Source organism: Microcaecilia unicolor, chromosome 14 (genome assembly GCF_901765095.1).
Source record: "Microcaecilia unicolor chromosome 14, aMicUni1.1, whole genome shotgun sequence".
Taxonomy (NCBI): domain Eukaryota; kingdom Metazoa; phylum Chordata; class Amphibia; order Gymnophiona; family Siphonopidae; genus Microcaecilia; species Microcaecilia unicolor.
Window position 1 is genome coordinate 14,267,301 of NC_044044.1, and position 23,657 is coordinate 14,290,957.

The window sequence follows — 23,657 nt, forward strand, 5'->3', positions numbered from 1 at the left end:
TAGTACATCCCCAGCTGACGAACCAGCAGACCCAACTCTGCGATCAAACTGGGTATGTTTTGCATGCCAACACACCACCACTGAACCACCAGGATGGCCCCATATAGTCACCTTCTTAAACTATCTGCCACTACAGCCGTCAGATCAATACTTCTTCCTTCACAGCTGTCATACATAAATCCTCCTTCCTCATCAGTGAAATTCACAAGCTGGAAGAATAGCAGCTATCGGTAAACAGGAAAATCTATTTTGCCTCTTCTATGGAAACTGTCATGCAGTCTGAGTGCCATAGACAACAAGCCTGAAGTATCAACTACAAAGCACCTTGGGAACGAGGCATGGATAAGAAAGGTTTACACAAAACCAAAGAGCCTAGGTGAGGCATAAAAAAACAAAAAACGAAAAACACAAGTTGTCTTTGTCCTGCTCATTTCACAGAATCCTGACCCACCAATTAAACAGGAGGGAAAGGAGGAGGATAATAAACAGACCACAACCTTGAGTTTTCCACTTTTGTAAAAGTTGGAAGAAACTGTTTATTGGAAACATGGCCAACATTTCAGAATAAGCACAGGCAATAAACAAAACAAAAAAAAAATTCAGAAATGTACAAAATCAAGAATTGAACTCCAAATGTCTGACGTGTTTGCTGAAAGGTAGTAAGGGTAAAAAGTGTGCTCTTGGAGAAGATCAACACAACAGTTTTTAAAAATGTACTGCACTCTTTCAGCGGTCTCTAAAAGAAGTCAACGTCCTCAGGTGCATCTAGGTCTCTGTATTCAATGATTGCTCGGGGGTCGCCTCTGATCATCCTGTAGTGTGGGTATGGAGGGGGGGGGGGGGGGGGGGGGGGGGGGGGAGAGAGAGAGAGAGAGAGAGAGAAACAGGGGGTTAATGGAGGTCACGGGTAAAATGACAAATAGTACAATACAGCCACTGAATGGCCATTTTTGCAGCTTTGAAACATAGGTACACGGGTGCTTCAAGATATAAGCAGATAACAGCTGTTTGATCTGCCCATCAGTATCTTCTTACTATTCTGTCACAGATCTTTTTCGATTACTGATCCCCTTCCACTTCTGCCTCACAACTCGGGATGCTTTTCTCTATCCCCATGCATGCTTGAGTTCTGGCATTATTTTGGCTTTACTCAAATAAATATCTAGGCAAAAAACTTCAGCAAAAAAACAAAGATGTGTAAACAGTTTTAGAAGCGGAAGGTTTAACAATGTTCGCACATCTTATATTCTATATTATATATGGAGTGGAGGAATGGCCTAGTGGTTAGGGTGGTGGACTTTGGTCCTGGGGAACTGAGGAACTGAGTTCGATTCCCACTTCAGGCACAGGCAGCTCCTTGTGACTCTGGGCAAGTCACTTAACCCTCCATTGCCCCATGTAAGCCGCATTGAGCCTGCCACGAGTGGGAAAGTGCGGGGTACAAATATAACAAAAATAAAATAGATACTATTGGAGATTCTACATGGAATGTTGCTACTATTGGAGATTCTACATGGAATGTTGCTATTCCACTAGCAACATTCCATGTAGAAGCCTGCGCGGCCACATTGGTGATCTGCAAGGGCCGACTTCTACACCCTTGTCACCTCTCGTTTAGACTACTGCAATCTGCTTCTTGCTGGCCTCCCACTTAGTCACCTCTCCCCTCTCCAGTCGGTTCAAAACTCTGCTGCCCGTCTCATCTTCCACCAGGGTCGCTTTACTCATACTAACGCTCTCCTCAAGACCCTTCACTGGCTCCCTATCCGTTTTCGCATCCTGTTCAAACTTCTTCTACTAACCTATAAATGTATTCACTCTGCTGCTCCCCAGTATCTCTCCACACTCGTCCTTCCCTACACCCCTTCCCGTGCACTCCGCTCCATGGATAAATCCTTCTTATCTGTTCCCTTCTCCACTACTGCCAACTCCAGACTTCGCGCCTTCTGTCTCGCTGCACCCTACGCCTGGAATAAACTTCCTGAGCCCCTACGTCTCGCCCCATCCTTGGCCACCTTTAAATCTAGACTGAAAGCCCTCCTCTTTAACATTGCTTTTGACTCGTAACCACTTGTAACCACTCGCCTCCACCTACCCTCCTCTCTTCCTTCCCGTTCACATTAATTGATTTGATTTGCTTACTTTATTTATTTTTTGTCTATTAGATTGTAAGCTCTTTGAGCAGGGACTGTCTTTCTTCTATGTTTGTGCAGCGCTGCGTATGCCTTGTAGCGCTATAGAAATGCTAAATAGTAGTAGTAGTAGACTTCTACATGAGTGGAATAGCAACATTCCACGTAGAATCTCAAATAGTAGCAACAGTGGAGGAGTGGCCTAGTGGTTAGGGTGGTGGACTTTGGTCCTGAGGAACTGAGTTCGATTCCCACTTCAGGCACAGGCAGCTCCTTGTGACTCTGGGCAAGTCACTTAACCCTCCATTGCCCCATGTAAGCTGCATTGAGCCTGCCATGAGTGGGAAAGCGCAGGGTACAAATGTAACAAAAAAAAAAAAAAAATCTCATTATGTAAAAGTATAAAAAGAGGGAAAATAAAGACCTCAAATGTCCCAGCAAGCTATAAAATCTTTATGGCAGCATATGTCGGACGCCAATCATATCACTGATCTAAAAAAAAAAACCTCCTTGCAAAATAATTTTCTATTATATATCGTGCACTCAATCTTCTTTAGTATTATACTTAGATTTACATATTTTAATAGTGAAGCACTAAGCTCTTCATTCTTTTGCCCAACAGAATGAAGAGCTAAGTGCTTCAGTATATTAAAGATACATTGCAAGATGACTGTAAGAAGACTGAGTGCACGATATATAATAGAATAAAAAAAAAAAAAAAAAATCACAAAAACATTGATAAGAAATTTGGCAAGGAGGTTTTTTTTTTTTAGACCAATGATATGATTGGAGTCCGATATATGCTGGCATAAAGATTTTATAGCTGGAACATTTGAGGTCTTTTATCCTCCCTTTATAATTTTACATAATGAGAACTATAATATATAGAATACAAAATATACAAATATTGTTAAATCTTCGGCTTCTACGACTGTATACATATTATTTTGGCTCCCTCATTTGCTGAAGTCCTTTACAAGTGTACTCCAGCTTCTTTGAAAAAGTATCACATTTGTGACTCCAACTGACCTGTTGCGGGGTTTGCCTGGGTAGCCGCCTTGGCCCCGGAATGAGTCATAATTGCCACGGCCAGCTGCATAAGGGGCAGGAGCATAGGCGGGTCCAGCTGCCACCAGATTGTCAGAGGGAGAAAAAAAGGAGGATAAAAAATGGTTAGCGGAGAACAAAATTCAGTTATAGGCTTCTTCATGTCCAAACTCAGCACATCTCACACTGCAGATAGCTGTCCTAAATGAGGATCCTGGATATATCTCCTATTAAATTTAAAGATGCAGGCACATGTGTTTTTGCTATTGAAGTGCAAGCGTTTCTTCAGGGGTCTTTCCCTGAATCTCATCTGGCCTTTTCTATGAAGTATGTTATTTTTATTCAAGTTGTACGAGCATTGTTTGCTGCATGCCTTTCATCCCTCTGACACTCTACAGAAAAAATTTAAATCGCTCGCTGAGCAGCATACACCCATCTTCTTTACATAATTTTCTGCCCCTCCCTAAAACCTTATCTAAGCCAATAATTTATATCCCACCAAATCCAATAGGTCCAAGATGGTTTACAATCAAGAAACAGCTCTATGTAGCCCAAGGAAATAAGGGTTTCCTTTACACGAATGCTCCTCTCCCATTTCCATATCCAGCTTGACAAATCATGGCAGGTCTCTTTTCACATTACAGACCCCCTTCCCCCAAATTCCACTTAAGGAGAAGATGCAAGTTTTCCTTTGCATCCTGCCCCTATCCTGGCAGCTATTTCCTTTACACACCTTCCCCATACCCCTCCTCCCCGAATCCAGTCCGAGACGTAGCCGGTCTCTCTTACAAACACAACCTTCTTTCCCAAATCCAGCCCGAGATGACAGACCTTCTTTTAGAGCAACTGTAACATGAGACCTACACTCACCTCCATAAGGTAGCATGGGTGGGCGGGGTTGACCAAAGGACAGGAGTGCCTGTGGGCTCTGGTTAGGGTACAGTATTCCAGGCGTCAAACCTGCAAGGGATACAATAAGAACAGGGGAAGTGAATTACTGCTAGCATAAGCCACCTTCAACTACTGAACATTTGTATAGGGTTACATACCCTTTTCCCCTTCCCATTTCTCCAGAAAGCAAAGACTGTGTCCCTTAAATATTCTGTAGGCCCAGAAATATTTTTGTCATCTCCTAACAAGAGGGGGAGGGGAGAAACACCTTGTTTCAAAGCCACAATAAAGCTTCAGGGCTCTAGTGACATGACTTGTGTTCAAAAAAATGACCACCTTACAATACACAGCTCTAGTATAAGTTCTGAGAAAAGCTGGCTGTCTCTTCTCCAAAACTTTGTGCACCGAATAACTACTCCTCATACTCTGGCTGCACCAGAATGGTGCCAGCGATGGCTTTTGGATTTTAGACGTAATTACTCATCTTTTCCAAATCCAAGCTCAAGGTCAATTAAACACAGGTAACTCCAAGTTATTTCCCTGTGCAAGTGGACTTGCAATTTAAGTTGTACCAGAGGCAACTGGAGAATGAAGTGACTTTTTCACGTCAAAAGAAGTGTCAGTAGGAGAAGAAGGATTTGAAACCTAGCTTCTCTTATTCTTAAGCCCACTGCTTTAGATTCCCAACATCCTAATTCTCAATATACTTAGCCTTAACCTGGTCCTGGAGGCACAGCAGCCAGTCAGATTTTCAAGATATCCACAATGAATATTCATGAGAGAGATCTGTATGCATTGCCTCCACTGAATGCAAATTCTCTCGAATATTCACTGTGGATATCCTGAAAACCTGACTAGCTGGGGTGCCTCCAGGACCAGGTTTGGAAACCACTGTTATTAATGGATACAGAAGTAGATTGGTGGTTAGAACAAAGGGTTTAAATCCCATTTTTCCCACCAACACTCCTTGTGATCTTGGGCAAAATGTATTTATTTCTTAGTGGTCGATATACTGCCGATATCATGTTAAGTGTAGCTCTGTGGTACACAATACTATAAACAAAACAGATTGGAAAAGAAAATACCCTCCAAAGCATCAGATACAAAATTTGGAGCCCAATTTAAGCATCGACCACTGCAGGCTGAATTTGACCTGGATATTCAATGCTGGGCTTAATCCGGGCACCAGAACTGATCCTCTGGGTCTTGCCTGGCCACCAGAAGTTATCTGGGTGCCAGCTGATATTCAGTGCTGGTACCCGGATAAGTAATTCCTAACTGTACTACTAATAATCATTTCTATAGTGCTGCTGCACCCAGCACTGTACATATTATATGAAGGTACTTTCTCTGTCCCTAGAGGGCTCACAAAGTATTTATCAGGACACTGGCACTGAATGTCTTTGGCACTAACCAGAGAGTGCCTCGGCGATCAGAGCAAATATCCAGCAGCACATTATGGCTCCATGCTGATGAATATCTGGCTCTAGGGTGGGTCACTCTCTCTTGCCGGGTTAAATAATTTTAAATACTGGACTAAGCCCTTTGGGGCAGGAAATACTTACTGTGCCTAACTCACCCTGAACTCTGGTTTGGAAAAGCGAGTAAAAGACACAACATCAACCCCTCTGTTCGCCAAAACGAGACACTCGGAGCTGGGAACCACTATGTGACGGCAGCACCCTACAGGCAATGCAAACCTTTGCTCCCATGCTTTGATTTCCTAAGTTAGCTAGGAGTTTGGGCCTTTAACCCTCCTCTCCTCCTTCCTGTACACATTAATTGATTTGATTACTTTATTTTTTGTCTATTAGATTGTAAGCTCTTTGAGCAGGGACTGTCTTTCTTCTATGTTTGTGCAGAGCTGCGTACACCTTGTAGCGCTATAGAAATGCTAAATAGTAGTAGTAGTAAGGCACGGGGGCTTCCAGCCACTCGTGTCACCTCAGGAATAGGCCAGAAGAATAAAGGTTAGATTTAAAATCTAAGTATTTTTCTTTCAGTGCATAATTAAACTGTGAAATATGTTACTAAAAAATTGTTTGTACAAGTTTCTAGAGGACAAGCCCATTAACTATTATTAGCCTAGTAGACAGAGATCACCACGGTTTATTTTTTTGAGATAACCAATATGGAATGATCTCCCCCATTAAGAGCTGCAAGATACTTCTAAAAAAAACCAAAAAACCCCAGGACTGGAAAACAGACAGGACGCTGGAATTGATGGCCTACTGATTCAACTCACTGTGAAATAACTTATGTTTTGAAATCATCCCTGCAACTGTGTTCAAATTTTCTGCAATCAGAACAAACAGGTTCATTAATATCGTCTCTCCTCATCTGGGCCAAGTCTGAGGGTAGAGGGTTGGATGGCAGTGCTCGCAATAATAAATACAATAAGGTTTGCTTGATAAAAACAAACACTGACAGCTTCTGCTGGGAGGAAAATTAGCCCAGGAGCACAAAGCATTTCTTCTGTACCCAGTGTTATAAAATGAACTTCCAAAGTATCAGTGAGTCACTTTCTCTCTCTAAAGATCTAATCACCAAGCTCTCTACAGTGGGATCATCATGCAGACCTATGACAGTATCTTCAAAGATACATCACGAACTTTGGATATGGTTTTTTTTCTCAGCAGTTTACAAAAATAAATAAATACATAGAGCAACATATATTAAAATAAAAGGATACGAGTCCCTCCTAGATCAAACCTATTACTGCATTCCATGTCTTCCTCTTACTTTGTCCTGGCACCGGAGGCTGGTTAGGTTTTATCATCTCAGGCAGTGAAGGACGCTTGGCATCCATGAGAAAGTTGTTGAAGAAGGAGACCTCTTTCTTCACCTCCTCTATCTTCTCACTGTGCTTGTTGAAGATGTGCTTCCGAACAAACTCTGGGCCCTGCGAGTAGAGAGCGAGACAGATGAGTCACAAAGCTGGGATAAGGAGGGACCAACAGCTATACCCACAGCCCGAGAGAACGCAAGTAACTCTTTACGTGCATATACTCTGAGAAAGTGGCTTCTCTATGCATTAGCCACCCTTCTTTTAAACATCTACCACCCCAAAGAAATGGGCAGTATCGTTTACGAACTTGCCCACCCCAATAGCACCCCAAGCAGACAGCAAGTATCCTTATGCACTTAGCCACTTGGACACCACTTTGGGGAGACTGACTGTATCCTTTATGCATTTTCCCACCCTGATGCCAAACTGTGAACATGACAGTCTCCCTTTATACACTACCTATCCCAAGATTATCTGGGTCTCCTTTACGCATCTTCTCTTTTTTTTTTGCCCCTTTGTTCTGGAATGACTTGGGTAAACTCGAGACCTGAATATCAACTACTGAGGAGGGATTCATAGGAATGTCAGCAGATGCGGCAGCCCTGCAGGCCCTCGGAAATAATAAACAATCTGAAAATGGGAATAACGAGCGAGGTGAATAAATCTGCTGACGACAAAGTTATTCAATCACAAGAAAAACTGCAAGAGGAGCTTACGAGATTAAGAGACTGGGCATCCAAACAGTAGATGACATTTAATATGAGCAAGTGTAAGAGGAACCCAAACTATAGCTACATAATGCAAGGCTCTACATTAAGAGCCACCGACCAGGAAAAGGATCTAGATATCATCACTGATAAATTGAAACCCTCTGCTCAGTGTGCAGCAGCGGCTAAAAAAGTACAGAATATTAGGAATTAATATTAGGAATTATTAGGGTAAAAAATGGAGACCAAAACCGAGACTATAATAATACTTCTGTATCACTCCAAGATACAACCACAACTGAAATACTGTGCGCAATATTGGTCACTGCATCTCAAAAAAAAAAAAAAAAAAAAAAAAGACTTGAATGTTTCCTTCATGGACCAACACCAAAAGGACCCCTAGGGCCATCCTCCCCTCACAGGCCTTCCTGGTCTGTTGTGTGGCATCACATGACTGGCAGGGTCACAAAGAGACTGGGCCGGGCCCGGGGCAAGGCCGCCCCCGTGCCGCAGTCAACACCCGCTCCCCTCCGGGCCTCCTGCATTGAAATCATCACAGTGCATCACCTGTCGCGGAAGTTACATTCGACGAGGGCGGGACACAGGGAGGGAAGGCCTGAAGGGAGGTGAATCCGATCTCCTGCTGCTGGCTGCACTTTCATCACGGAGCGAGGTGACAGGTGAGGCGCTGTGATGATTTCAATGCAGGGGGCCCGGTGGCGGACGATCGACGGAGCCGAGGGCAGGTGAGATCGGGGACTGCGGCGCAGGGCCTCAATTTTGTCCCCCCCCGCAGCCCTGATGACTGGTTCCTGTAAACTTGCCATTATCCTCTTAAGTGATATCATGGTAAAATTGGGGTCCCAGCTCCAGTGCAGGACCCCCCCCCCCCCCAAGTTACCCGACATAGCCCCACCCCCTAGCCTTCTTACCATGTGGCAGGCTGCCACTACAGCCCCAACATGGGTGCTATTCCCAAAAGATTCAACTCAGCTGAAGCTTGCACAGCTGAAAAATGAAGTAGTCTCCAGCACTGCCTCAGAAAGCAAAAATGGCTCCAGTTTCTCCATAACATTCAGGGTAGTAAAAGCCAGCAGCACTACTAACCTTCTGGCCCCAACGTACACCACAGCAACTGCCACATGGCATTTGACTATTCCAACTATGAGCACGGTGGAACTACGAATAGGGAGCTATTATAATCTAATCTTTTGAACGGTATCTACGTGTGGGAAACAATCCATGAAACAGAACATAAACAACAAACTTGGTAAAAGTATTTTTCTCTCAAAATACATTTACACTGTGGAATTTGTTGCCAGAAGATGTGGTCAAAACATTCAACATAGCTGAACTTAAAAAGGGTTTGGACAGATCCTGAACAAAAAAAAAAAAATTGTTAAACCCATGCAGATTTGGAAAAACCACCACTTATCCCTGGAGTGAGCAACAAGGAATGATTTACCCTTTGGCATGTGTTTACTTGTGACCAGGATTGGCCACTATTGGAGACCGGATGTCAGGCTCAACTGACCTTTGGTCTGAGCCAGCATGAACATCTTATGCAGGGCTTTTTTTTGAGGGGGTACTTGGGGGAACTGAGTACCGGCACCTTTTCTACTGTCTGCTAAAATTGACTCATGGTTCCCAAGTTTTAATGAAAGAGCTCATGCTCTACACACCAATTCTGTCTTGTCATAGATTCTATAACTGGTTGCAGGGGGGCTGGCTATTGTGGGGTGGGTGGGTTCCTCAGTGATCACCCCCACTCCTGGCACCTTTGAGTACCGGCACCTTTTTCACTACAAAAAATGCAATGATCTTATGTCAAATGATCATGTAAGTAACAAAGACTGTTTACTTTAGTGACAATGGAACTAGGTAACAATGGGAAGCAGTTCTGCAACCTTTGCTCTCTCAAACACACACTGTCCCAGGACAGAATAGGTAGACAGCAGCAATGGAAACACACTGCTCAAAATAAGCACATACACGAGAGACTCCTCTGTGCATTCAATCCCTTCAGCCCACATGAGGTTTTACCTTAAACTTCTTGCCACTGAGTGGACATAGCCACTTGTCCTTGCCTAGTTCCTGGGTATTGGCAGTGACAAACTTCTCCACCTCTTGTTCAGGATCCTTCCGGCCCATCTTTTGAGCCTCCTCTTCAGAGAGGGACTCTCGCACGCTGAAGAGCGGATTTAGCCTCTCCTCAAACGTCTTCTGCCATTCTGCCACTGCGGAAGACAAGAGATCACGAGAGAGAAAAAAGTATGAGCTTCCACAGTGCAAGACAAGACTATATGGGTACGCAGTGGTAGTTAATCCCATCCCTATATACCATACCTTCTCCGTGGCTGATCCTGTTGGGGGGCATGGGACCCCTCACGTGCATGATTCCACATCGGTTGGGCATGGCATCCTCATTCGGGTACTCACAGGTACTGTAGTAGTCAATGGAGTGCACAATACGCAAGTAAAGCAGCAGCTTGTCTACGACCTGGAGGAGACTATCATCAGTTTATTCCACCGCAGGCAGAGAGAAGACGGCACAGTAAAAATGCCATAGAAAAAGGGCAACGGGTGGTCACCTAGAACAGTATTTCTCTCTAGTCTGTCCTTGCCCTGGAATATACAGTGATGCGAAAAATTTGTTTATCCCGCTCCTGATTTCCCCTACTATTGTACAGATAAGAACATAAGCACTGCCATATTGGATACTGGGCTTGATGGACCTTCGGTCTGTCCTATGTCACATTGAATAGTTTCTGATCTTAGATAAAATGTAATATTAGACAAAAGGAGCTGCAGTAAACAACAGTTTTTAAATTATTACTATTTAAGGAACAAAGTTATCCAACACGCATGTCACCCAGGTGACAAGAAACTGCCCCCTTAATCAACCAGTTGAACAAATGTAATTGGTAAGAGTTTCAGCTGACTGAACACAGCTAGGCTCGACTACAGCCAGCCCTGTTGAATGTAAATCTCATTGTATATCATACCATGAGAGTGAAGCAGTCACCAAAAGGTTTATACAAGAACGTAATACCATGAAGAGAATTTTCCAGATACACAATATCAACCAGCTCACCGTTATCCACGTTTATTCACCCCTTCAAAGAAATGTAGCAGATTAGTGAGGCAAGATTTCCCTTGAATAAATCCAGGTTGGCTTTGCCCCATTAATCCATGCTCAATAATTTCCTTAGGGATATCCTTATAATTAAAGATATCCAAAATAGCAGCCCTGGGCTCATCCTTGATTTCTAAATGAAATGGAATGGTCCTAGCCATTTCCCATAAAAATCCTCTGGTGGGGTCCTTCTCCTTTCCTGCAGCAGAGAGAGACCTGGAGACTGGAGTGTGCACCCCCAAACAAGGCACAGGGGCCAAGAGCTCTAAAATTGCTCTTCTTTCCCTTCTGCTCCTTTATGTTCCTTTTGTACTTTTTTATTTAAGCACCGTCAAAAATCAAACCAAGAGCCCAGAGCATATCAAGAAAAGAATAAAAATTTAGAACCAGTGGCGTACCAAGGGGGGGGGGGGGGGGGGGGGGGGTTGCCACGGGTGCACGCCGTTGGGGGGGTGTCGCAGCGCGCGCCTGTCTGCTCCCAGTTCGCTACGCTCGCTAAATTCTCTCGTTCGCTGCAGCTCTCTCCTTCTGCCCCGGAACAGGTTACTTCCTATTCCGGGGCAGAGGGAGGGAGCTGCAGCGAACGAGAGAATTTAGCGAGCGTAGCGAACTGGGAGCAGACAGGCGCGCGCTGCGGCACCCCCCCCAGCGGCGCGCTGCACCCCGGGGGGGAGGCGCATCGGCGATCCGCCCCGGGTGCCGTCGAGGCTAGGAACGCCACTGTTTAGAACTAAGCTAAATGGGGCCAAAAATCGGCGCACCAACAAAATTAAAAAAGGCCTGGGTTGCACAGACTCATCTACCTCTGCTGGGAGACTGAGAAAAACTGAGCAGGTCATGATTGCACAGTCCCTTGCACAGTGTCACTAGTCAGTAGTTCTCAGTCTCCATCTGCTGGTAGGAGAGCATATTACTCACACGTCAGGAACAGTTTGGAGTAGACGATAAGGAAGGTAGATTTACATACAATGGAGGCAGTGCATGCAAATTTATTCCATGCATATTTATTGTGGGTATCCAGAAAACCTGATTAGCTAGGTGTGTCCCAAGGACTAGGTTGAGAACTCCTGTTCTATTATCAGATTCCTCCTTCCCCCGCTTTTTCTCTCTCAACTATACCTTGACAAGCTTCTCATCCCTTTCCACATTGATCTCAGCTGGATTTCCTTCTTTAGGCGGTTCATCAGGTGCCTCCCCGCTGTTGCCCAGCAGCTCTTCCTCCTCTGCATTCACCTCTTCAATCAGATAATCTGTGATGTTCTTCAGGAGTGGGTTCTGTGACAACAGAGAGCAAAAGGGTGAAGCAGAAGCACGCATGACAAACAAAAGTTCAGCCAGTACTGGATTAGTATCATAACAGCATTCAAATAAGAAACCACGCCACATTTTCTGGAGACTGCTTATAGCTGTTCTAATTTACAGGACTGACACTTTTGGTCATGTCTCAGTAAACTAACATCAATAATATATTGTATTTTTAAAAAATTTTAATTCATCTGGATTTAGCTCAAGTCTTTCCAGTGGTGGCTCAGACAGTTATATCCAGCAACAGCAGAATTTCCCTACTGTCAGAGAGTTTACAATTAGCAAAAAAGGTGTACTCAAATGCCAGGCCACCCTTCAGGGGTGGGGTGATCACTGAGGGACCCACCCCACAATAGCCAGGACCCCTACAACCAGTCACAGGATCTACGACAAGGTAGAATTAGTGTGTAGAGTCTGAGCTTTTTCATTAAAACTTGGGATCCATGGGTCAATTTCAGCAGACAATGGAAAAGGTGCCGGTACTAGAGCATGACACGGGAACGGGGAACCGCAGTATCATTTTCTACTTTGAAGCCTGTTAATGAACTGGACTGTTATTTATGTTTAAGTGATGCCTACAAAGATATTTTGATTTTTTGGAAAAACAAGCAAACATACTGGCTACAACTAGCAAAATTTGCATGGGAGATCCTGTACACCCTGCTAACAGCACATCTTCTAAGAAGACAACTTCTATTTTTATTTATTTATTTTTGTTACATTTGTACCCTGCGCTTTCCCAATCATGGCAGGCTCAATGCAGCAGGCAATGGAGGGTTAAGTGACTTGCCCCTTCCAGGAAGGGCTGTGGAAGACAGGAGAGCTAGACTGAATCCTGAGATTGTTGATTTCTTATTTATCCACAGATTAAAAAACCATAACAGTGCTTTATAGGGCATATTTTTCCCCTCTAGGGCATATAGAACGGGTTGTATTTTATACCCCTGGACATTTTAACAGTGTGAATTAAGATTCCTTGGTGTAGTTGGGGTTGGAAGGGTAGAGGGTGGTTGTGGGAAGGAGGGTTATTATAGCTGCTCATTATTATTATTGTTCTCCATTTGTAATTTATACGCAACAGTTGCATAGCATATTGTTCCTTTTTATATTTTAATATAAAGATTTAAATATAAAATCATAAGTGTTTAAGGCTTCTGCAGATGAGGATACAGCCCACGGGGACGAGGCGGGAACGGAAACAAACTTTGTCCCCGTGTCATTCTCTAGCCGGTACTCAGTACCCCCCCAAGTACCCCTGGTGTACTAAATCAGTGTACACCAATGCCATTAATACAAGTTATTTAACTGCAGGTCCCATTTTATGCAAGGGGATCTAGTTATTAATAGTGCATATTAGTAATTTTAGCAGTAAGTTTTTACCTGAGACAATGAAGGTGGGCATGATCCACCGAATATCACCAGTGAGGGATTTAACTCTAGCCTCTCTGGTTCTCAGCCGATTGTGCAAACCACTAGGCTATCCCTCCAAAATTCCTATCACTAGTAGGTTTTACCCATCTTTTGAATCTGGACATTTTGAGTGCTTAGTACTCAGGAAAACTATGCTCCTCCATCGCACCACTGACCGCTCCATCCTTGATGGCCTCCTCTTCCCCAGTGGTATTCCAGATTTGGGTGCGGTCATCAAGGGTATGGATGAGCTTGGCAGCTAGTTTGATGTCATTCCGCACAATCTGCTTATGCTGTGTTATGCCGTTTACATGCCGCACACGGCGTGTCAGATCCCGGTTTACACCAGGACTCAGTTCACAGTCTCGCAACTACACAGGGAGAGGAGAAAACACAACAGAAGAAAGAAAATGTAGCGAAATAACGATGAAAAATAAAAGGAAAGGAATGAAAGAACCATGAATTAGTTTGCCTCTTTTCTACCCTTACCTCTTCTGGCTCCCATTTCTCTTCTCCCAGTTGCCTCCACATGCTCTCTGCAACCACTTCCTACACTCCCATCACAAACAGTAGATCAGGCTTGTCCAAGTTCAATCCTCAAGGACTACAAGCAGACCAGGATTTCAGGATATCCCTAATAAATATGCATACGAAAGATCTACATACAAATGATGTAGTGGGCATGCAACTCTCTCATATGCATATTAGGGATATCCTGAAAACCTGGCTTGTTTGCAGCCCCCAGGAATGAACTTGGTCAAAAGCCTGCAGCGGATGGTTTGCTGGGGTTATGACTCCAAAATAAATAATAATCCCATTCTGTCATTGATTGTGAACGCCATCCAGTGAAATCACCTGTCAGTCAGCTCATCAGCTTTAATTCCCAGCTCTGTTACCAACTCTGTGTGATCAGGAAAGTTACTTTATCTCACATCTAAACAGACAGAGGGAGAATCCTGCCACCATCACCCCCCGCCACCACCACCCCAAATAGCTGCAAGTGAATGCTCATGGTGCAATGGGTTCCCAGCCCCAACTTAGCATGAATCCCAAAGGCAAATGGCAATGCTAGGCCAATAAAAAGGCAAAAAAAGAATGCCAGGAGCCAGGACAATATTTTGTTCCTACTTCCACTGCTAGTCCCAGAACACGTCAAAAAATGTATTAAGTTAGTCCAATAAAAATATGGTTTTTTTTTGTTTTTGTTTGACTTCTATTTATTACCTTTAAAGGACTAATATGGCAACCACACTATTCCCAGAACACTCACCCGGATGTTTTGCAGATTCCAGCAAATCTCCTTGATATTCACACTCCGGTCATATGTAACCCAGGCTCTCCTAGAGAACCTGGAGAATCAAAATAATTAAAAAAAAAAAAAAAAAGTCGGTCACAATTTCAACCACCAAGATGGTGCCTAAAAAGCTGTCCTCCTTCCACAGCTGGAGAGGAAAGACGACCTTCAGGCATACTGTTGCCAGATGATGCAAAAACAGAAGAAACAAAACTTCGCAAGGATATAAACAGTAGAACGAACAGTGAAGTGGACTTAAAAAATGGAGGACGCTCCAGGTCAAAAAAACTTCGAGTCGTGTTCATCAATCAAAGTTTTTTTTTTGACCTGGAGCGTCATCCATTTTTTAGTTCTCTTCGCTGTTTGTTATACTGTTGTCAGAAACATCCACTAATAAGGGTCTGTTCACACAACTACAGGCAAGACCACAATCAAGATATGAAAATTAAAGCATGAGACCAATACCTTCTGTCTGGCTGGGGGTCTGACAAAGCGACTCTCATGAAGCCAGGGTAGCGCTTACAGAGCTAGATGGGAGGAGAGAAAAGAAAAGAAAAGAAAAGAAAGGAAATGATGAGAAGGTAGAGAGATGCCTAATGCTAGCTTTTCTTGGAATTCTGTGCACTATAAACATCCTTGCTCATGCTCCATATAAGCCTTTAAGCACAGAAAAGTGGATCTGGGAAATGCTAGGTTAATCACCACATTTTGGACAGTTCTTTTGGCTAAGCTGTTTTTAGCAGCATTTGTAACTGATGCTTCAACCTGCCACTACCTCCTAATGTGCATGGGTTGCAAGGCAAGAAGTAATGCATAGTAGAATGTTCGCAACCCTCAGCTTGAAAGACTCCCAATAATGTCGCCCATTTGTGTGTCTGTTGGATCTTACTGTCCATGGAGAGCATCCATCACAGGTATGCTGTTCCTTTTTAATCCAGCTCTATATGTGCTACTGTAGAGAGGTGCACAAACAAAGCATTACTGCTTGGAACAATGTATACACTGACAACCACATCACCACCTTACAAATACCTTTTGTTCATGACGATTATAATCGTGCTATTGTGGTTCTAAGGTGGTACAAGGTTAACTTTCATAGGCAGCGCAGAATCACTTCTTTGGTAACAGAATGCTATGCAATTGGCTATCCAAACAGATAAGGTTCTTTCACATACTGGATGTCCTTTTTTGTTAAACTGTACTACAAAAAGAATTCAGAACACATATTTGTGACTTTCTTTCAATGTATCTGGTATTTTTATTCCTGTGTATTTGCATGTTCTGGAGGAAAAAAAACTGGCATTATAACTGGTCTTCCAGTAGCCAAAACCCAGCTCCCGCATCAACCTTGGCAGTTCTGCAACCTGCGCCTCCACCGATACCCCAGTCTTTCTCAGTGTCGGCCCTCGATGAACGCACCTGGGGCTTGCTCCTTGAGCTGCTGGATGGCCTTCTGCAATGGTATGCATTAGCATCGGGGGGGTGGCTTGCACCTACCCTGCCTCCTATTGCGGCCCTGCGTGGCCCTCAGCCTGCAGTGCAGCCTCAGACACCGACACCACATGCGACTCTGGTGTCGGCTGCTACCCAAGCCAGCACTCCCTTGACATCAGTGGAGGAAGCATCGTCCGAATTGAAGCGGGAACTGACTTCTCAACACCATTCTCGAAGACATGGCTCCTCCACATCAAGGCAGGTTTGGTCTCAACATTCCCACCAGGAGGTATTGTCTGACAACTAATAGGAACACTCATGGGCTTCTGATGAGTCCTATGGAATTCCCTCTGAACCCTCCCCTCCACCTGAAAGGAGAAAGTTTCCTCTGGAGAGCCTTTCATTCCCTTCTTTTGTCAAGGAAATGGCCAAGGCCATTCCATTTCCTTTGGAAGTGGAGGACGAGCCCAGGGCCAAGATGCTCGAGGTCCTGGACTACAATGTCTCCTCATAGGGAGATTGTGACTGTCCCTCTCCACGAGGTACTCCAGAACTCATTAGGAATTGGGAGTCCCCTCTGTTGGTCCCAGTCATGCCCAAGAAGATCAATACCATATACCAGATCCACAGTACAACTGGTTTTGATGAGCCTCGATTGCCTCACAATTCCATGGTGGTGGAATCCGCTCTCAAAAGAGCCAGGAGTTCCAGGGACTATGCTTCAGTGCCCCCAGGTAGAAAAGCTAGAACCCTGGATTCTTTTGGGAGAAAAGATGTTCCAGGCTTCAATGCTCATCTCCCGAATACAATCCTACCAGCTCCTCACGAGCGACTACTTGCGAAACTCGGTGCGCAAGTTGTCAGATCTGGCCGAGACTCTCTCTCCAGAGCAGACCAAGTCTCTTAGTCAGTTGGTCAAGCAGCAGAAAGTATGTCGAAAGTTCTTGGCCAGGGGCACTTACGACACTTGACATGCCATCCAGGATCTCTGCCCAGAGTATAGCAACGAGCAGACTCTTGTCTGCATGTTTCTGACTTGGAACATTCTGTTCAGCAGAGGTTGGCGAATGCCCCATGCCAGGAGGATAACCTTTTTGGAGAGAAGGTTGCGGAGGACGCAGACCAAATCAAAAAACATACCAATACGGTCACGAAACGCCTAGCCACCTGGGGATACCTTGCAACCACTTAGAGGGTCTATCCCCAGCACAGCTCAGGTCCGCCTGCACCTGCTGCTTATGCTGTACACTAGCACCCTCCTCCCACAGACTGGGTCCCACTGCCTCTGGGCAAGTGATTTCCAGGTTACTGGGACCACACTCCCAGTGGTCCCACAGTTCCTAGGAAGCACTCACAGACCCAACACACAAAACACTTGCGCCCCGGAGCACTACGCATCAAGGGCGATCGATGTTTCTCAACATTGAATCCACATGTCACCTCGGGGTCGGGTCCAACAATGGACAGTCCTGGGGGCCCTGTACAGCAGGAGGTCTCAAGGCAGGTGGAGACTCACTTGATTCTCCACTACTCCAGGAACTGGACTTGGCTCCAAAAAGCGCACAGAACACAGTCAGGCTATGGCCAGGCCCAATACACTGAAGACACCAAGAATGAGTGACTTTCCCAGAGACTGTCCAATTGCACACCAGGTAAAGCGCTTAAAAGACACTGGGAACCTTTGTGGATATGGAAGGAAAAACTTCCTTGGCTAAATTAAATGAAGCGATGGTGCCTAAAAAAGGGGCAGGGAACATCAAAAAGGAAGGGAAAAATCCCGGCCAAAGTCAAGGCCTAAAATATCCTAATGACGACAGAAAAGAAAGTTAAAACTGGGCAAAAATCAAACCAAAAGATAAAGGAAAAAGGCAAAAAAAAAGGGGGTTCCACAAACGGGAACACAAAATCGCCGAAAGGCACAAAAAAAGCTCTTTGGACCGAGCAAATTGAGGAGACGGTAAAAACACACCCTCTCCTCACCGTGGTAGAAAAAAATACTGAGGAGACTGCGATCTCACTGCAGGCGGGAAGGCACTCACGCATGCGTGGTGGAGCGTGTCTTCCTCTCCACTTAAGCTAAGTCCCGGATTGGGCAACTGCGCAATGCGGGTTGGTGTCACCCACTTGTGAGAAAAGATAGGCTGGCTTGTCCTCGGAGAAAAAGGGTTATTCCCGCATCCATGGTGACTGTCGGTGCCCTCCAAAGGCCGGTGCCCCCTGCCACACTTACTGGGTTGCGCCAGCCCTGTGTGTGTGTGTATATGTATATATATATATGTATATATATACATACACACACACATACATATACACACACACATACACATCAAATCCACAATAAACACAATTCAATTACATTTATAAGTACATGCACACAGAGTAAATCAAGTTGTATCTTTTTTCCCACAAGACACAGCACCCAGGTGTGGGCGAGTGTCTCAAGCTGCCAACAGTGGTATACATTAAATCTGATTGTCTCTTACATCTCATTCATTCTGACTACCAAATCAATAAGAAGTGCACTAGAAGATGAACAGTGCTGTTATAAGGTTGGTTGTTCGATTTGTGGGAGAGCTCTGGCCTGTACTCACTGCTATGATCTCAGCCCGTGAGATGTTTGGGGCAATGTTGCGCATGAAGAGGGAACAGGTCCTGTGCAAGGGGCGGGGTTTGACATCATCAGTCTTCTCCCGAATCGGCTTTTCTTCCTCCTTCTTCTCTTTTGAGTCCCCTGTGGTGACAAAAGGGCGTTATTAAGCTAAATGAATAAAAGGGTTTTACTCCAAGTACTTCATCGTTCCCAAAAAGTTGGGTGGTCCACAGCTGTTCAGGCTTTGAACAAATTCATCATGAAAGAGAAATCCAGAATGAATTCCTTAACAATTATCCTTACCCCTCATGGAAAAATTAGTTCTTACCTGATATTAGTCCCAACAGATCAATCCAGAGACTTGTGGGTTATGTCCCTCTACCAGCAGATGGAGATACAGAGAGAACCTCAGAGACAGCTATATGTGGTCATGTGCAGCCAGCTTCTCTTCAGTATGGTTGATACCAAAGCAGTGGAAATACAGAAACCCAAGAATACAACCACTTTCCTGCCCCTGTGAATCCAATTTGCAACCTCAACCGCCAAGGCGGGAGAGCAGTATACCACCAGAGTGGAGACTGAAATAATCTTGTGGGGTTTTTTTTTTTGAAGGAAAGAAACCAAACGTAGGAACTCTTCCACTACGGATCCACTAAACTCAAAACACCTTTAAAAAAAAATGCAGAAACTGTCTCTGGATTGATCTGTTGGGACAAATGGAAAGAAAATAATCAGGTAAGAACTAATTTTTCCTTCCATAGCATCCCGCAGATCAATCCAGAGATTTGTGGGATGTACCAAAGCAGTCCTCAAGAAGAGTGGATTAAATCCACCCCAGAAGAAAGGGCTGCCACACCAAAACCCGCATCTTGACAAGCTGCCACATTCAAACTATGTTTGGTAAAGGAATGTACCAAAGCCCAAGTAGTGTCCCTGCAAATGTCCTCCAAAGAAACCAGACGAAACTTGGCATGGGAAGCTGCTTGCGCCCTTGTAGAGTGCGCCCGCACCTGAAAAGTAAGCCGACACTATCGTCTTCCACAACCAACACGTCACCGTGGCCCTGGACGCCATATCCCCTTTCTTGCACCCAGTATGGAGGACAGATGATCCGATTGGCAAAATTAATTGGTGACTTCCAAGCAGCACATAAGAATGCGTCGAACATCTAAGTACCGTAGTGTCTGGAACTCTGAGGGGTAGTCCTCATGTCGAAACACGGGTAACACCAACTCTTGGTTCAGATGAAAACGTAACACCACCTTGGGCAAGAAGGAGGGCACCGTCCGAAAGCATACTCCCGCTTCCATGATGCGTAGGAAGGGGTCCCTGCAGGACAAGGCTTGCAGCTCCAACACGCATCTGGCTGAGGCGACAGCCACTAGGAAAACCATCTTCAAGGTGAGATCCTTCAAAGATAAGCTGTCCAAAGGCTCAAAGGGAGGATGCTGCATCGCCCATAGCACGAGGTTCAGATTCCACGTCGGAAGCACCAGTACCCTAAGTGGCCACAGATGGTTCACAGCCCGGAGGAAACAGACGTCAGCCCAGAGGAAACGGATATCTAGCTGTGCAGCTAACAAAGTACCCTTAATGCGGCCCCTAAAGCAGGGGCCAAGAAAACAACAGGGCAACCGGTCTGCAAACTCCAAAATGGAAACACAAAAGAGCAGATCAATAAGAGAGAAATATCAATTTATTAAATAACAAAAATATTCAGAATCAGCCCGACACAAGCCGTGTTTCGCCCAGCAGGGCTGCGTCAAGGGCTATATAATATTCTTTTACTGTTGAGGAAGCTTAATATTGCTGTATAAAATGTCTAGATGTGGAGGCATATATCTTCAAAGGGTTGTGCAAAAAAACAGCATACCAGATAAGTCATAAAAGGGAGCGACCTCCACCTCCTCCCAACAAGGTAGTTAGCTCGACCTCGCTCCGTGTAAAAGAAGCGCAGCAGTGGCACGCCAGACGAAGAACACCAAGCTTCAAACGTTCACCACACTGCGGTACGTGGTGGAAGTGGAACACTTCCTGGCCTGTAGCATGGTCGTAATAACCCTGTTCGGGTAACCCTTCGTCCTCAGATGTGCCCTCTCAAAGGCCAGTCTCTCTGAGACCAAAGTGGGAGAGATCCTTCATTCGAACAGGACCCTGAATCAGAAGTCCATCCTGTGCAGAGAGCCACAGAGGACGATTGGCTAAGAGGCGGATGAGGTCCACGCACTACGGGTGCAGAGACCAATCCAGAGCCACCAGGATCACCGTATTGGGATGTCTCGTAATCCAGCCCACCACATGCCCTACCATGGGCCATGGTGGGAAAACAAAGAAGATCCAAGGGCCATTTCTGCAGTACGGCATCGACTCCCTCTGCACCGGACTCCCTGCCCCTGAAGAACCAGGCTACCTTCACTTTGGCCCTGGTGGCAATGAGGTCCATCTCCGGCCTTCCCCAGCGGTCTGTAATGTGCAAGAACGCCTGCAGCGACAGTTCCCTTTCATCCAGGTCCAACCAATTCCAACTGAGGAAGTCTGCCTGTACATCTGTCAATCCCACTATGTGTGCTTCCGACAGCAGGGTCATGTGTACTTCCGCCCAGTGGCGGAGGAACTCCGTCTCTTGTGCCAGGGATGCGCTCTTCACATATGCTACCGCTGTAGCATACGTATAGCATGCTTATTCACGTATGCTACCACTGTAACATTGTCAGACAGCAACGGCACGGGGGACCCCTGGTGGGCCAGGCGAGTCACCCTCAACTCCGACCAGTTGATGGACCATTACGCCTCCACCAGGGACCAAGCCCCCTGGGCCGTCCGACCTAGGCAATGAGACCTCCAACCGAATAGGGAAGCATACGTGGTCACTACCACCCAATCCGGCAACGCCAAGAGGCAACCCCGTTGAAGATGTTCCGCAGCCAGCCATCATTGCGTTGTTGACCTGGCTTGTGGCATCCACAGCGCCCAGACCTGATAATCCTCTGACAGTCAACCGACTGCCGAGGTGAGATAACTGAAGAGGTCACATGTGGCTCCTGGCTTACAATACCACATCCAAGATGGCTGCCATGGAGCCAGCACTTGAATGTAATCCCAGGCCCGTGGTGCCAGCTTCCGCAGGAGATTTTCCAGTTGCCACTGGAGCCTTGAACTGCGCGCTGCTGGTAGGGACATCATCACTGCCCACATGCTAAACTGAACCCAAGCACTCCAGCGACTGCAATGGCAAAAGATGGCATTTTGGCTAATTGATCATCCAGCCTAGGAAGCGGAAATCACTGTCTGTCAACTTGATACTCTCCTCGTAGCATGGTGCTCGAATGAGCCAATCGTCCTTCTGGAACGCTGCCACGACAACCAACATGACCTCTGAGAAAGTTCTGGGTGCTGTAGTGAGTCCGAATGGCATCGCCTGAAACTGCCAGTGCTGATCAAGCACCGCAAAGCGAAGAAAGCGTTGATGAGGGCCAAATGGGGATGTGCAGATATGCCTCTTTCAGGTCAAGTGGGGTCAAAAATTCCCCAGGTTGTACCGCGACAATGAACAAGTGCAAAGTTTCCATTCTGAAGTGCCAAATTCGTAAGGCTTTGTTTACCACCTTGCGGTCCAATATAGGGTGAGAGCGACGCCCTTTTTGAACACCATAAAGTAAATGGAGCAACGACCGAGGCCACACTCTTCCGGTGGGTCGCACTACACTGAGGCGTAACAAATACGTCAGGGTCTCCCACAATATAGCCATCTTGGCCTCAGACTTGAAGGGAGAATCTAGGAAGAAGTCTGACAAAAGTCGGGCAAACTGGAGTTTGTATCCATTCCCAATTACCTCCAAGACCCATTCATCAGAAGTTACTCTGGCCCACTCCCCCAGAAAGTGGGACAGTCTTCCCCCAACAACTGGCAGGGAATGGGGCAGGGCCCCCTCATTGTGAGCCTCTTGCGTGAGGCTGTGCTCTAGAGGCAGAAACTGCCAATCGTAGCTCGCTACAAAAGGACTGCGACTTCTGCTGAAAACAAAGTTGCTGAAAGGCCTGGGCGGTAGCACTTAGCCTCTCGGAAGCGGGACAATGTGGAGCAGGTTCCCGCCTTTGATCTATCTTCGGGCAAGTGCTGAGCCTTAGAATTACTCAGCACTTTAACAATCTTTTCTAGATCTTCCCCAAAGAGAAATTTCCCCCAAAAGGCAACCTTGCTAATCTCAACTTAGAAGCCACATCTGCCGCCCAATGTCGCAACCAAATCTAGTGATGTGCTGAGACGGCCAAGAACCCTCCTTGGCAGATGCCTGCAGCAAATCATAAAGAAGGTCCGCTAAGAAAGCCAGACTGGACTCCAGAGCTGGGAGGATAAGCTCCTCAGCCGATGAAGCCTTTTGAACCCAGGAAAAACATGCCCAGCCCGTGTAAGAGCCACACAGGGTTGCCTAAAGGCTGAGTGCCAACACCTGGAAGTTAAGTTTGAGAGAAGACTCCAGCTTATGATCCTGAGGATCCTTAAGGGTCATACCACCCTCAACCGGTAAAGTGGTCGTCTTCGTGACTGCCGTAATCAAAAAGTCGACCATAGGCAGCCGCAGGGACTCCAAATCTGATGCTGGCAGGGAATAAAGGCGAGCCATCACCTGCGTCACTCTCAGTCTGGCATATCCCATTGTGCCAAGATGAGGATTTTCATGGCCTCATGAATGTGGAATGATTTTGTGGGGCTCTTGGTACACGACATAATAGATGGAGTGGGCAGCGGGCCGGTTGTGCCCTCCAAAGATGAAAAATATTCAAAACCTCAAGCGCCCTAATAATCAGGGCCAGAAGCTCCTCTTTTCTAAATAAGCAGGACGCTGTGTTGTCAGGGGATCCGTGGCCCCTGGGGGGAGAGTCCCCTTAAAGGTGGGCATCGTCCCCATCCGACTCCGCTGA

The 23,657-nt window shown here is 45.8% G+C and overlaps 1 protein-coding gene across 1 annotated transcript in view; it reads right to left on the minus strand.

Moving 5' to 3' along the window:
• Nucleotides 1-514: 514 nt before the first annotated feature.
• Nucleotides 515-23,657, minus strand: part of LOC115457710 (serrate RNA effector molecule homolog) — a 46,289-nt gene continuing 23,146 nt past the window's right edge. Inside the window, 12 exon segments of the mRNA XM_030187268.1 lie at nucleotides 515-812; nucleotides 3,162-3,258; nucleotides 4,050-4,139; nucleotides 6,316-6,366; nucleotides 6,813-6,972; nucleotides 9,609-9,802; nucleotides 9,912-10,065; nucleotides 11,821-11,976; nucleotides 13,593-13,787; nucleotides 14,687-14,765; nucleotides 15,176-15,237; nucleotides 18,736-18,875. Coding sequence (XP_030043128.1) covers nucleotides 737-812; nucleotides 3,162-3,258; nucleotides 4,050-4,139; nucleotides 6,316-6,366; nucleotides 6,813-6,972; nucleotides 9,609-9,802; nucleotides 9,912-10,065; nucleotides 11,821-11,976; nucleotides 13,593-13,787; nucleotides 14,687-14,765; nucleotides 15,176-15,237; nucleotides 18,736-18,875 — 1,454 coding nt within the window. The 3' untranslated portion in view covers nucleotides 515-736.